The sequence below is a fragment of the Aspergillus pseudotamarii genome, assembly GCF_009193445.1.
Source record: "Aspergillus pseudotamarii strain CBS 117625 unplaced genomic scaffold BDV38scaffold_35, whole genome shotgun sequence".
NCBI classification, from domain to species: Eukaryota; Fungi; Ascomycota; class Eurotiomycetes; order Eurotiales; family Aspergillaceae; genus Aspergillus; species Aspergillus pseudotamarii.
In genome coordinates, this window is record NW_022475049.1 from 374,053 (window position 1) to 386,483 (window position 12,431).

The 12,431-nt window shown below is 50.5% G+C and overlaps 6 protein-coding genes across 6 annotated transcripts; 3 read left to right on the forward strand and 3 right to left on the reverse strand.

The window, feature by feature from the left end:
• Positions 1-63: 63 nt before the first annotated feature.
• BDV38DRAFT_294006 (NAD-dependent succinate-semialdehyde dehydrogenase) lies at positions 64-1,976 on the reverse strand (the record flags this gene model as incomplete). The annotated part of the gene is made up of 2 exons (XM_032062404.1): positions 272-1,976; positions 64-184 (listed from the first exon to the last, which is right to left on the reverse strand). Exons 1-2 carry the CDS (start codon positions 1,645-1,647, stop codon positions 64-66), a joined length of 1,497 nt encoding a protein of 498 aa, XP_031912450.1. The 5' UTR covers positions 1,648-1,976.
• A 244-nt stretch (positions 1,977-2,220) lies between these two features.
• On the forward strand, positions 2,221-4,027 carry BDV38DRAFT_249977 (epoxide hydrolase family protein). The gene is made up of 8 exons (XM_032054915.1): positions 2,221-2,468; positions 2,540-2,673; positions 2,737-3,009; positions 3,067-3,075; positions 3,132-3,321; positions 3,399-3,519; positions 3,590-3,736; positions 3,785-4,027. The coding sequence occupies exons 1-8, from the start codon at positions 2,248-2,250 to the stop codon at positions 3,869-3,871; spliced, it is 1,182 nt and encodes a 393-aa protein (XP_031912451.1). The 5' UTR covers positions 2,221-2,247; the 3' UTR covers positions 3,872-4,027.
• Positions 4,028-4,133: 106 nt separating this feature from the next.
• BDV38DRAFT_114893 (DUF1917 domain-containing protein) lies at positions 4,134-5,710 on the forward strand. Its single transcript, XM_032051024.1, has 2 exons — positions 4,134-4,467; positions 4,595-5,710. The coding sequence occupies exons 1-2, from the start codon at positions 4,371-4,373 to the stop codon at positions 5,488-5,490; spliced, it is 993 nt and encodes a 330-aa protein (XP_031912452.1). The 5' UTR covers positions 4,134-4,370; the 3' UTR covers positions 5,491-5,710.
• Positions 5,711-6,884, reverse strand: BDV38DRAFT_114887 (Vps51/Vps67-domain-containing protein). Its single transcript, XM_032051023.1, has one exon. It carries the CDS (start codon positions 6,804-6,806, stop codon positions 5,931-5,933), a length of 876 nt encoding a protein of 291 aa, XP_031912453.1. The 5' UTR covers positions 6,807-6,884; the 3' UTR covers positions 5,711-5,930.
• Positions 6,885-6,954: 70 nt separating this feature from the next.
• BDV38DRAFT_114897 (OB fold domain-containing protein) lies at positions 6,955-7,871 on the forward strand. The gene has a single exon (XM_032051025.1). It carries the CDS (start codon positions 7,053-7,055, stop codon positions 7,782-7,784), a length of 732 nt encoding a protein of 243 aa, XP_031912454.1. The 5' UTR covers positions 6,955-7,052; the 3' UTR covers positions 7,785-7,871.
• BDV38DRAFT_294010 (SKI complex subunit tetratricopeptide repeat protein SKI3) lies at positions 7,872-12,431 on the reverse strand. Its single transcript, XM_032062405.1, has 3 exons — positions 12,234-12,431; positions 11,974-12,174; positions 7,872-11,916 (listed from the first exon to the last, which is right to left on the reverse strand). Exons 1-3 carry the CDS (start codon positions 12,347-12,349, stop codon positions 7,959-7,961), a joined length of 4,275 nt encoding a protein of 1,424 aa, XP_031912455.1. The 5' UTR covers positions 12,350-12,431; the 3' UTR covers positions 7,872-7,958.

The following is a 12,431-nucleotide window of genomic DNA, read 5'->3' on the forward strand; positions in this document are numbered from 1 at the left end:
CAAGAAAAAAGACATTCATTTTAGTCTATAAATAATAAGTCGTCTAAGCTGTCATTATCCTTCTTACAAGCGCGTGTAAATAGTGTTGATGCCTCCCGTGGTAATCATCTTAATAGTCATGTAGTCGTCAACTCCATACTTGCTGCCTTCACGTCCCATCCCGGAGTGCTTGACACCGCCGAACCTAGACCTGGTTAGTATTTTTTTTTTTTTTTTTTTTTTTTTTTTTTTTTTGGTTAAAAAAAAAATAGGGTTAAGATGGGAAACTCACGGTGCTGGGGCGTCTGAGATGACACCAGTGTTGATAGCAACCATACCGAACTCGAGTCTCTCGGAGACCCGGTGCGATGTGCCCAGGTCGCCTGTGATGAGATAGGAGGCCAATCCAACCTCGCAGTTGTTGGCTCTCTGGACGACTTCATCCTCGGTCTTGAACTTCATCAATGCTGCGACAGGGCCGAAGGTCTCTTCCTTAGACACCAGCATAGAATCGTTGGCATTGCCCAGGATGGTCAGCTCGTGGTAGTTCTTGCCGAGGGCAGGGAGTCGGTTTCCACCCAGAAGAACCTTTGCACCCTTGCTCACGGCATCCTTGATGTGTTCCTCCACCTTTGCCACACCGTTGGTCAAGGGTCCATGGGTCACGGAAGGATCCTCCAGACCGTTGCCCACCTTGAACTTGCTGACCTCCTCGACGAGTCGCTGGGCGAAGCGGTCATAGATGCCTTCTTGCACGAAGATCCGGTTGGCACACACGCAGGTCTGGCCGGTCACCTTGAATTTGCTGATGAGGGCGCTGGTGATGGCGGTTTCGATGTCGGCATCGTTAAACACAATGAATGGCGCGTTGCCTCCAAGTTCCAAGCTCAACTTCTTCAGGGTGCTGCTGGACTGCTTCATCAGCAGCTTCCCGACTCTTGTCGATCCGGTGAAGGAGATCTTCTTGATGATATCCGATTCGCACATGGCCAGACCAAGCTGAGGAGTGTTGTTCAGCGCAGTCACAACGTTGAAGACACCCTTAGGGACACCAGCGCGCTCAGCCACCACAGCCATAGCGTTGGAAGCAAAGGGCGTCAGACCGTCCGACTTCATAACGACTGTACAACCAGCAGCGAGGGCCGCGGCGACCTTGCGGGCACCCATAGCCAAGGGGAAGTTCCATGGAACAATCAAACCACACACCCCGACAGGCTCCTTGATAACACGCGTCCGACCAGCGGGGCTGCTGTGTGGGATAATGTCACCGTAGATTCGGGGAGCCTCCTCTCCGAACCACTCGAAGAAGCTGGCCGCAAACATGACCTCACCCTCGGCATCACCCTTGGCCTTTCCATTCTCGGCCGTGATGATCTTGCCAATGTCTTCCTTGTTCTCAACCAAGAGCTCGCCAATGCGACGCAGGATCCGGCCACGCTGACGGCCTGGCACCGATCTCCAGGTTGGGAATGCTTCGGATGCAGCTTGAATAGCGAGGTTCAGGTCGTCGATTGTGGATTCAGGGGCAACGCCAACCTGTGCTTCGTTTGCGGGGTTCGTGACCTTGAATGTAGCATTAGAGTTGGAGGACACCCATTGGCCGTTGACGTATGAGCGTTCGACGAAGAGACTGGAGTCCTTCAAGATGGATGCGAATGATGATGCCATGATAAATTAATTATTCTGTAAAATCGCAATGATCACGGATTGCGACTTGTATAGCTTATGCAGTTCGTTCGAGGACAAAGTCGAGGGGGTATACTTGGACTATATTAAATGTATATCATTCCATCTCGGGCTATTCTCGAATCGGTAAGTCAAATGAGAACTCGGGCGACCCGAAACCTGGGGATTCACTGGGATCGGGAAGCCCTTCCGATTATCAATGAAGTTCAATCCCGAGGGTAACGCAATTCAAGATAGGGTCCAAGTGCCGTGCCCCATATTGAGATATCGGAACGGAGTTAAGATAATATGAACTTGATGACATTAACAACCGTGGGGAGGTTTCTGGGGTTACATGTTGTCATGTATGTTGAATCATATGACTCTCAGTCTTCGTGAGAACCAATTGAACCAGACTTGGATGCCATTAATCATCAGCATCCCCGCATTTTTTGCTTGTCTATACAAAACCAGCATCGTAAGACTTGCCCTGTTCAATATTGTGTTTATTTCGAGAATAACTTGCCTATATTCTCTACCACTTACTCTATACAATAAATTTATTTGATTTTATTTTTCCAATCGTAGATAGATAGACAAGCCATGTCTGCACCGTTCAACAAACTCCCCTCCACGGCGAGAATTACCCCACACGCCTTCAAGGTGTCCATTCCTCAGGAACAGCTTACCGAACTCCACACGTTAGTCAAGCTGTCAAAGATAGGCCCTCGGACATACGAGAATTCTCATCCAGACGCCCGCTTCGGCATCACTTCCGAATGGCTCACCGAGATCCGAGAAAAGTGGCTGAATGACTTTAACTGGTATCCTTCTCGACTGAATACACTCAAGTACCCACTTTCTCCAGAGCCGAGAGAAACCTGACTCCGCGTAGGAAAGTATGCGAAGCTCGGATCAACGATTTCCCTCAATTCACAGCCGAGATTGAGGATATCCAGCTGCATTTCGCAGCCCTCTTCTCAGAGAAACCAGATGCAGTGCCCATCGTGCTGCTTCATGGATGGCCTGGTATTGTAACATCTCTATCTGTTAGGGTTTGATTCTGTAGACTCACCGGGCGTTGCTATGTAGGAAGCTTCCTGGAGTTTCTCCCCCTGCTCCAGCTATTCCGGGATGAGTTCACCCCCAGCACCCTGCCCTATCATCTCATCGTCCCGTCTCTGCCGGGGTATGGCTTCTCCTCTGGTCCTCCAGTGGACAGAAACTATACCACCCACGATGCCGCTCGAGTCATCGATCAATTAATGAAGGGCCTAGGGTTCGAAAGCGGATACATTGCCCAAGGAGGCGATATCGGAAGCCGGGTATCAAGAAATCTGGCAGTAGATCATGACAGCTGCAAAGGTTCGTTTTTTTCTGTAGATTTATGTTTGGTTCTCGAAACGCTTACCATATACACAGCGGTTCATTGTAAGTTGATTCAGTACCCCAAGCATTAGTATTGCATGGAGACCAACTGGAGAAAGTGAACTTCTGTGCGATGGCAACCCCCCCAAAGGGAGTACCCGATGAGAGTCTCACGGCCGTCGAGAAGAAAGGACTAGGCCTAAGGGAGGAATTCCTGACCACGGGACTCGCATATGCCTTTGAACATGCCACTAGACCAAGTACTATCGGGCATATCCTCTCTTCAAGCCCTCTTGCGTTGCTCGCGTGGTAGGTCATATCCACATAGTCACCACCAATAGAAAAAGGAAGGTTGGACGTGAAGCACATGGTCTGACTGAGTCCAGGGTCGGAGAGAAATTCCTCACCTGGGTAGATGAGCCTCTTCCCTCTCAGACAATTCTGGAATTCGTCTCGCTGTACTGGCTAACAGAGACGTTTCCGCGGGGGATTTACCCTTATCGAGAGGTATGAGTCGATGGTTGGTTTCGAGTTCGTAGGTCGTCCGTCAGAACTAATGCTTGGTTATGACCCACAGGAGCTCCCCATGTCCGCCGAGAGGAATACTCTGCGGTACATTTATAAACCATTGGGGTTTTCCTATTTCCCCGTGGAACTTTTCCCCGTGCCCAAGAGCTGGGTCGAGACGACGGGGAATCTGGTCTTTTGGAGGGAGCACCAACGGGTATGTTGCATCGCATTGAGAGCGATTCATTTACTTACTGTTGTGTAGGGAGGCCATTTCGCGGCTCTTGAAAAGCCGAAGGAATTGAAGGCTGATTTGACGGAGTTTGTGGAGCAGATTTGGGGTAGTCAATAGAGATGGGAAGCGTTTCTGGCTGCTTACTAGGTCCAATTGTGTTTTAGGAGCAAAAGATTGGAATCGACTCACGAGTTTATGCAGTTTATATAGCCATGGTTGAATATTGACGAGTAAAGCACTTTCATTACTTAGCCAGCTAGTTGCAATGTATTTGATCAATAGTACAATATTCTTAATAAGTTAAGTTTGTCATTAAACACTAAATCACTACCCCAATAATATTCATTTAAATGTACAAACTTAACTAAAAGATACCCCACATCAACCCCAGCAGATTTAATCAATCAATCGTAAATCACTCACTAGAAAGCTTTAGCCCCGAGCTATCGTGACAGGTGGGACTCTTTAAAATAAATAAATACATCACAAAACCAATCCTCACAACATCATTCAACGCCGAGAATTCCAGCCATATCTTAACACACTTTCCACCTCTATAAACCAAATTATACAACAATACACAATACAAAATCACCATCCTCAGAACTCAACCACCATGCCGCGAACAAAACCACCCCGGCGCCAAACGCGCACTACCGATATGTCCATTCTCGACAGCAACGAATTCTTCTCTGATGAGTCGAGTTTTTATGGTTCGTACCTTGTAATATCTTCCTCCCCATCTCCTATCTATACTAGGTAGTGGAATATCTATTTACCATATGACATCATTTCCGAACAACAACAACAACAACAACAACAAAACTCACAAAACCTCAGGATCGGAAGACGAAAAATCCCGTCTAGAATACCTCTCCCAAACCTACGACCCAGAACCCTACTGGGAAAAAATCCATCCAAACCTCTATTCCACGATCCAGCACGACTCCCTCGCAGCCTCGAAACAACAACCTGTCCCAGAAGCCAACCCCCCAAACCCCACAACCAAACCCAAATCCAAAGCGCACTCAAATGCCGCCATCCAATTCGAGCCCGAAACACCAACATCCACGACTTCGCACAACGCCCGCAAACGCAACGAGTCTGTCCAGGACTTCCTTACCCGGTTACCGCCCTCTGGGACGGGATCGGCGGATGTGGGGCCGTGGATCTATGTCGATAATCCCGCTGTACGGCAGGGGGAGAAGGATGTTGCGGGATTTGTGGGTCGGGGGACGGAGATGCTGAGGGCATTTGAGGAGAAGAAAGTAGCCATTGAGGTGGAGATGGAGGGGGCGTCTGCGCTGGCGAGGGGCCGGAAGCTGGTGCCGTTGCGGCGGGGGTTGGAGAGGGAGATTTTTGCGCTGGCGAGAGAGACCGGCGTGGTTTCGGGAAAGTGGATGTTGTTTCTTGGGGAGGAGGCTGTGGATCGTGTTTGGGGGGTTGTTGTGGAGGAGACGGTCGAGGGTCGGTTGGGCTTTGCGGCCAAGGTGGCCACGCGTGAAGAGGGTGGCAAGGCAAGGTTGTTGGCTATCTATACCAGGGATTTTGAGGATCTGGAGGATGTGCGGAGGGTTTTGGAGAGGTTGGTGGAGGTGGGGTTGGTTAGGAAGGAGGAGAGGCCGATTTATTATAAGTGTGATGCTTATACTTATTTGGAGATTACGAGTGGGAATTCGTATGGCTTGAAGGCGAGTTTATTTTCCAGTCGGGAAGTTTTGGAGCGCAAGGTTTGATTTGTTTTGGTTTGAGTTGATGTATTGTCCATATATGCATCTGAGATGTGTAATGATGATCATGACGTTATGATCTGTCTGAGCTGCTTTTGCTCGTTGCTTGTATTGGATGTGATATGAGGGCTGTGGTTGTTGAGCGTGAACCTGGGTATGGTTGGTGCTTCCAAGCTCACCGTGCTTCTGGGCTTTCCCTTGAGATCGAAGTGATACCTGCAGGTGACTAGGAACTATCCCGAGCCAGCAGTTGCCAGACGCTCCTATGAGGTTGTTCCATGCCCAATCAACGTGTGCTCTTGTCGAGCAGTATCCGGACTGTCAACAGGCCAAGCAGCGTCAACAGTCGATAGCCCAAGCCCTGAAAGTGTTCTTCCCGAGGCCAGCTCGCGGGCGTCCACAAAGGTAGCCCGACTGCGATAATTGGTTGTGGCACAGCCCATCCTTCAAGAAGCTTCATCGCTCTTCTCCATAATCTTCTCACAAGCCTCCCGGAGCTCCTGGGTACCTTTCACACCCTCCCACTTCTTAAGCAACTCCCGTACCTCCTCCCAATCTCTCTCAGCCTCCTCCCGACTGCCATCCGCAACAAGCTTCTCCAGTCGAGCCGGCGTCCCAAGCACCCACCTCACCGTCTCCTTTTCAGCCTTCTTGCGCTCCACCTCATCTGACGCCTTCGCCTCCTTCATCCGCCGTCTCTGCTCCTCCCCCTCCTGAATCAACCCCCCAGCCGTCTCCGCCACAAAAGCAATGGCCGGCCCCAGCGTCTTGGTCATAGTCAACGGCGCCCCGCGATCATCCATACTCTGCCGCATCTTCCCAATGGTCTCCACCGCCCGAATCAACTTCGAATAGTTATCGTAGACCAGCGCCTTGCGCTCACTATCAAGCGTTTTGATATCTCCGACGAGCGTATTCTCCGCCTTCAACACCGTTGACAGCGACGACGTAGCCAGGAGATGATTGACATAGCGCTGGGCATCGAAATCGGGACTATCGAGTTCCGTTCCGGTCTGGACAACGGAGGGATTCGAGGTGTCTGGTGCGTCTGTGGGCCGGGGGATGCTACGGGATCGTCTAGCTCCCGGGGTTTCTGCTGCCGAGGGTTTGAGGTTGTAATAGTCGCGGAGGGCGGCGCGATTGCGGCGTGGATGGAGGGAGGGTGAGACAGCTCGGGCTGTGGAGGGGGTCGAGCTGGCGCTGAGGCCTGGACCGACGTTTGTATTGAGGGTGTCGAGAGATGGTCGGCGGGAGGATGCTGGAGTGGGTGAGTGGGCGCGTGAGGAGGTGATTGATGGGCGGGGGGAGGAGATGGTGGACATTTTGATAGTTTGAGGGGGCCTAGTGAGCGTGTATGTTCTGTATACTTATATACAAATACAATGGAGAGGGAAAGAGGGAAAGAAAGGTGTGGTCTGGAGCTAAAAGAACAGCGAAGGTCAGGAGGTTAAGCGGTGGTCCGTTCCCCGGATTTTGTTCCGCGGCGGAATAAATTAAATAAATAAATGAAAATCAATGAATTCCACTTACAACACACGAAACCACCACTTCATTTCGAGGTCTAAATAATGGCCAACTCGGAAGAACAAATCGCCCTCCAGCTCTTGAGCAGCAAGTCCCTCCCGGTTTCAGCAGCATGGCTCAATAATTTCGTTGCCTCGACCGCGCACCAGCGCAACGTTCCCCTCTCGGCCTTGACACAGACTGCCTTATTCCGCATCCTCGCATCGGACTTCAGAGATTCTCTTTCCACACGAACACCATCGTCACTCCTTCCTGTCGACATCTTCGATCCCACGGTTCAAGAAAGACGACTTCAAGGTTCGATCCCCGTCCAAGTCCTCGATATCGAAGACATCGGCACGAGTCTTTGGAGCCAAGTGGAAGCCATTGAGCGCGTGGAACGTGGAGAGGCGATCCGAGGACGGGAGATTGTGCGGACGATCAACGTGGACGAAGACCCGGAGCAGAGTGCGGAGGGCACCGGTGGTAATACTGCTTCGGCGCAGCCAGAGACCGGAAATAGCAATGGCCCGCACCGGTTGGTCGTGCAAGATGCGGCGGGGACGAAAGCTGTTGCTATCGAGTTGAAGCGTGTTAGTGGAATTGCACTGGGGAAATTGCCCATTGGGGCTAAGCTACTGTTGCGCAATGCGACGGTTGCCCGTGGGATGATGTTGTTGACACCTGAATCTGTTACGCTTCTTGGGGGGAAGATTGATTCCTTGGACCAGGCGTGGAGAGAGGGGCGAAAGGAGAGACTGATAGCCAGAATCACGGAAATGCAAGGGGAGCAGTAGGCTTGAAAATGGAGTGGTCGGGTTTACGATCACAAGGCCTGTCCGTGGGTAGTGTCTTAGGTATGTCGGGATGTTTCTATTCATCATTCATGCTCTAACTACAGTAGACATGTTGCAGGATGCCCTGCTCGACTATCTATAAGCGCAACTTCTCATTAGGTGGAAGCCATCATACTAGTTCGTTGCAGACACCGTGTGATTCAGTTCTTCCCATCCATGCTGTTTCCATGGTGCAATCATAATAGACCGGAGCGCGTCACTCGCCTTTCCGGTTTGTGCATATGCGGTAGACAGGTCAACAGCGTCAAGGTTGCCGCGGGGTGGAACGTTACGCAAAGCTCTCTTGACGCCCATCTCCGCGGGATAGGGTTCGTCGGAAGCTGCCGCTAATTCCATCCAACCTTGAGGCTGATAAGGTGATCTCATCACGGCTGCCGCAGCTTCTCCAACGCGTCTTGTCTCCTCGGGAACTCCAGGGTTATCGGTGAATCCTAAGGCAGACATGGCTGTTAAAAGCTTGACCAACTTAGTCTGTTCGTGAATCTCAATATCGTCTCTCGTGATCATGGTCTGCAAATCAGATTCGACGGCCTCAATGGCATCCTTGTCGGAATCGAGGATCGCAATAGCACCCAGTAATGTGACAGCAGCGACATGCTCGGGGTTGTTCTCCACACAGTCAAATAACTGTTGGCGAGCTACAGCCCTTTCCTCCTCGCCGCCTTTAGCCCATAGCACTTGTGCGAGAAGGCATACCACTTCAGGCGCATTGTCCGCTTCCTGGAGAGCGTCACGGAACATATCAATCGCACTGTCCATGTTCCGTAGATAATAATGTGCCAGGCCTGCTGTCAAGTGGGCTGACAAACGCAGCTTGCTGTTCGTGTCAGGATCGAACTTCTCAGCATCTTCCTCTCCAGAGAGCATGAGCGCTGTTTCTGCCTTTTCAGCGGCTTCCTCGAATTCCTGACGTGCAAGGAGTACACGGGCAATATCCGCGTTCGCCTGGGCGAATTTAGAGAGGGATGACGCTGACTCGGACACCTCGTATTCTGCCTCTACGGCGGTACATAGGGTCCGTAGACTGGCTTCTGCATCTGACAGTTCGCCAATTCTCTCAGCCAAAAGAGAGGATAGATGCACGAAGGGTAAATCGAACGGATTCTGCGAAGAGAGCTGATGGAGTGCAAAGAACGGTTGGATCAGCGCTGAAACCTCGTTCGAAGCCGAAGAGTCTGACATAAGATGGTCGAACAAGCTCAACGTGTACTGCTTCTTAGGCAATGGGGCTGACGAGTTGGCGATATCAAAGGCATGCTCAAACAGACCCCTGGCTTCCCGTGGGTCACCAAATAGAAGTGCAAGAAAGCCTTGCCCAATCCAAGCCTGGGAATTGTCGGGATCCGTAGATTGCGCACGAGTAAAGGCTTCGTTTGCAAGCTGGATGTCATTGTGGATCAGGTAAAGTGCTCCCAGGTTGGTCCAAACTTGCGCAGTTCTGTCGTTAAGATGGAGACTCCTCACAAAGGCATGCTGCGCAACCTTCGGGCTCATACTGGTAGTCACTACACCAAGGGCGTTCCAGAATTCAGAGTTCCCAGCTTCCAGCTCAATGGCCCGTTTGAAGCATCGAATTGCCGCCTTCAAAAATTTCCGCGACTGTCTCTTTCCTTGAGTGCTCGTAGAAACTTGCATACATCTGAACGCCCTATATTCTGACCAGCCGAGATTGTACCAAGCAACCGCCTGAGCATGAATGTCCTGTGCTGACACGTGGATGGCGCGCTTGTATGCCAGAATCGAGGCGTACATACATTTATCTGATGGGCTGCACGCCTCATCATCCGCATTTTTCAATTCGGAGAGACGGTCTTGTCCGACCTCATCGACGTCTGTGAGGATGTCGAAAACTGCAGGCTCAAGCTGGGTAGAGAGTAGTTTCTGTACTTCGTTTATTGGGGCTCTTGCAGTCTTCGACTTGACATAGGAGAAGATTGAGCAGGCATCTCCCACACCCTTCCATAAATTGAAGATGTCGACCCTTTCCAGGGCTAGGGATGTTGCTACCAGAATCGCTTTACGGGCAAGTTCAATGCAGTCATTGAATAGACCCTGTTCGAGGCTCTTCCAAGAACTTTCCGTGAGTGTATGGAGTAGAGCAATAGACACACCGAACTCATTTGGATGGATGCTTAGGACATCCTCGTATCTCGCAATAGCATCGTTGTATTCTCCCAGCTCCCGCTTGACATTCGCTAGCATATACCGTGCGAACCAGACTTGTTCCTTATCTGAGTTGGAGAGGGAGTCCTCCAACTGTTGGGCATGCTCGAACGCTTTCGTAGCGGCAATGTAACGGCCAGAATGATGATAGCTTTCTCCTAGACCAACCCATGAATGATAGTCGCCCGGTGACAGTCTCAAAGCTGCCTGGAATGAGACGATACTCTTGGCATATTGCTGCTTGTTGATCTGGACAGTGCCCAAAGCAGCATATGGCCAGCTGTAACCCCGTCGCTTCGAGCCCGGTGCAGGTTTGGCTTTTCCGGAATCTACAACACGCTGTGACACAGCTTCAACAAGATCCCACTCTTTTTGATCTGCAAATGCCTTTGCGAGTCTTTCAGCTGCTTCGATCTCGGATGGGGATAGCTCAAAGGCTTTGTGAAAGCATCTTCGCGCCCTACCTTTGTCCCTTTTGTAATCGGCGTAGAACAGTCCGAGACTAGTGTAGGCAGGCGCGTAGTTGATGTTAGTCTGAATTGACGCAAGGAAATTAGCGTAGGCACCATTGCGGTCCTTGCGTGCGGCAGGTGATGGATCCAACTCCCACTGACAATAACCAATACGATAAAGAGTTTCCGATTTAAAATCTCTAAGTTCCAAATCCGAGTTTTGTAGTTCTTCAAGCACATCTTGGAGCCCATGAAGTCCGGATGTAAGATCACCTGTCAGTGCCTTACTCCAGGACAGCTCAGCACGAACCTTGAGGTTTGATGGATCTCGTGCCAGAGCACGCTCCAGGAAGTTGACGGCCTCGGTATAATCCTCGTCTACTTTGAGAATAAGGCCAATTCCAAGGAGACAGCTCGTGGACTTTGGATTTCTTTTTAGGATTTCCTCGAAGATGATTTTGGCCTCAGGGTGGTTCCGGGGCGACTGATAGTAGATCAGGGCGTTTGCAAGTGCAATATTCATGCAATCGGTTGTCTTTTGAAGCTTCATTCCGGTCATCTTGACCAAATCTTGAATGTTGCGAAGTCCTTTGCGAGAAACCTCCACAACGCTCTCGTACTCTTCAAGGGTCAAGTAAAATTCGCCCAAGATGCGATGCGCAACAATTGAGGACCCAGACATCTCAAGACCTTCGACCATCAGCAGAATACTGTCTTGAACACCGAGTTCATTAGTCTCGTCATTATCATCCTCGGCCTCCTCTTCCTTTGCCTTAGGATCTTTGTCCTTCGCCTTGGGGTCCTTCGTCTCCTTTGGGAATGGTGAAAGGTTGCTGGCCAAGAAACCTTTCAGGACTTTGGTAAGCCCCGCTTCTGGGAAGAATTCGATAAAATCATCTAGAAAGTTGCGGTCCCACTCTGAGAAGTTTTGAATATCCTGCCATTCAAGAAAGATTCTCCACGCCAACTCGAAGGGGTGCTTGATAATGACCATGTCGCGAGCTGCCACCCACACCTCCTCTCGTTTTGCCCTCTTTTCATTTGTCGGAAGAACGGCGAGAACATCGCAGCCCCGCTCTAATATCTTCTCTTCATATGTACGCCGGACCTCATCGTCATGGCTCCAATCCACGATTCCGCGATAAAGCTGTTCGAGTTCGCTCCGCCTGAAGGCCTCCCTTTTCACTTCCAGTGTGACTTGTTCAATGCGCGCACCCAGTCGTGTACGCCTTTCGCCTATCTCCCTATTTATAAATTCCTTTTCTTCAGCTTCGGTCATCTCTATGAGGCGAAGATAGGTATGCGCAGGGTGCGGAATGAAACCCTCCAGGATATCGTAAATGGGGCCCGTTGGCAAATGGAGTTCGAGGGCCTTTCGACATTGAGACCGTGTGCCATTTTTCTTTGTAAATTTGATATATTTATCTACGATTTCTTCGCAGCGTCGACGGTCATTTCTGGAGCGGGGTCAACTTGTCTTCTATCAAACGGTTAGAAGATAATGGTGAGCATACACTTCAGCAAGGATCTGGCAAAGCTTTATGACCGCCTCGCGGTAGGAGTCTAGCCGGTTGTTTCCTTGCTTTTCATATAGACTGATCAGCCCTTGCCATGCTATCTTGTCATTCTCTTTCGCACGGGTTGCTGCGAGGTAGGCATTCTCCGCATCTTTCGTCTTGTTGAGTTTGTCGAGCGCAAGACCTAAGAAAACGTTCCTAAAGGTCGAATATACGTCAGCGAAAGATATTAACAGAGTAGAAACTGGGTTACATACGCGTGGTAGTTTTGAGGCTCTTGTTGCACAAGAGCTTTGGCTTTCTCGGCCGCAAGCTCGAAGTCTTTCGAGTCCAGTGCTGTTCGCACCGCTTTCAGGGCTGCCTTACTTGACATTCTAGCCCAATTGCTGCATAGCCTTGCGCTAGCAGTTAGAGAAAAGTATCTGGCAGAATCGCAGACAAAAAGTAAATAAAAA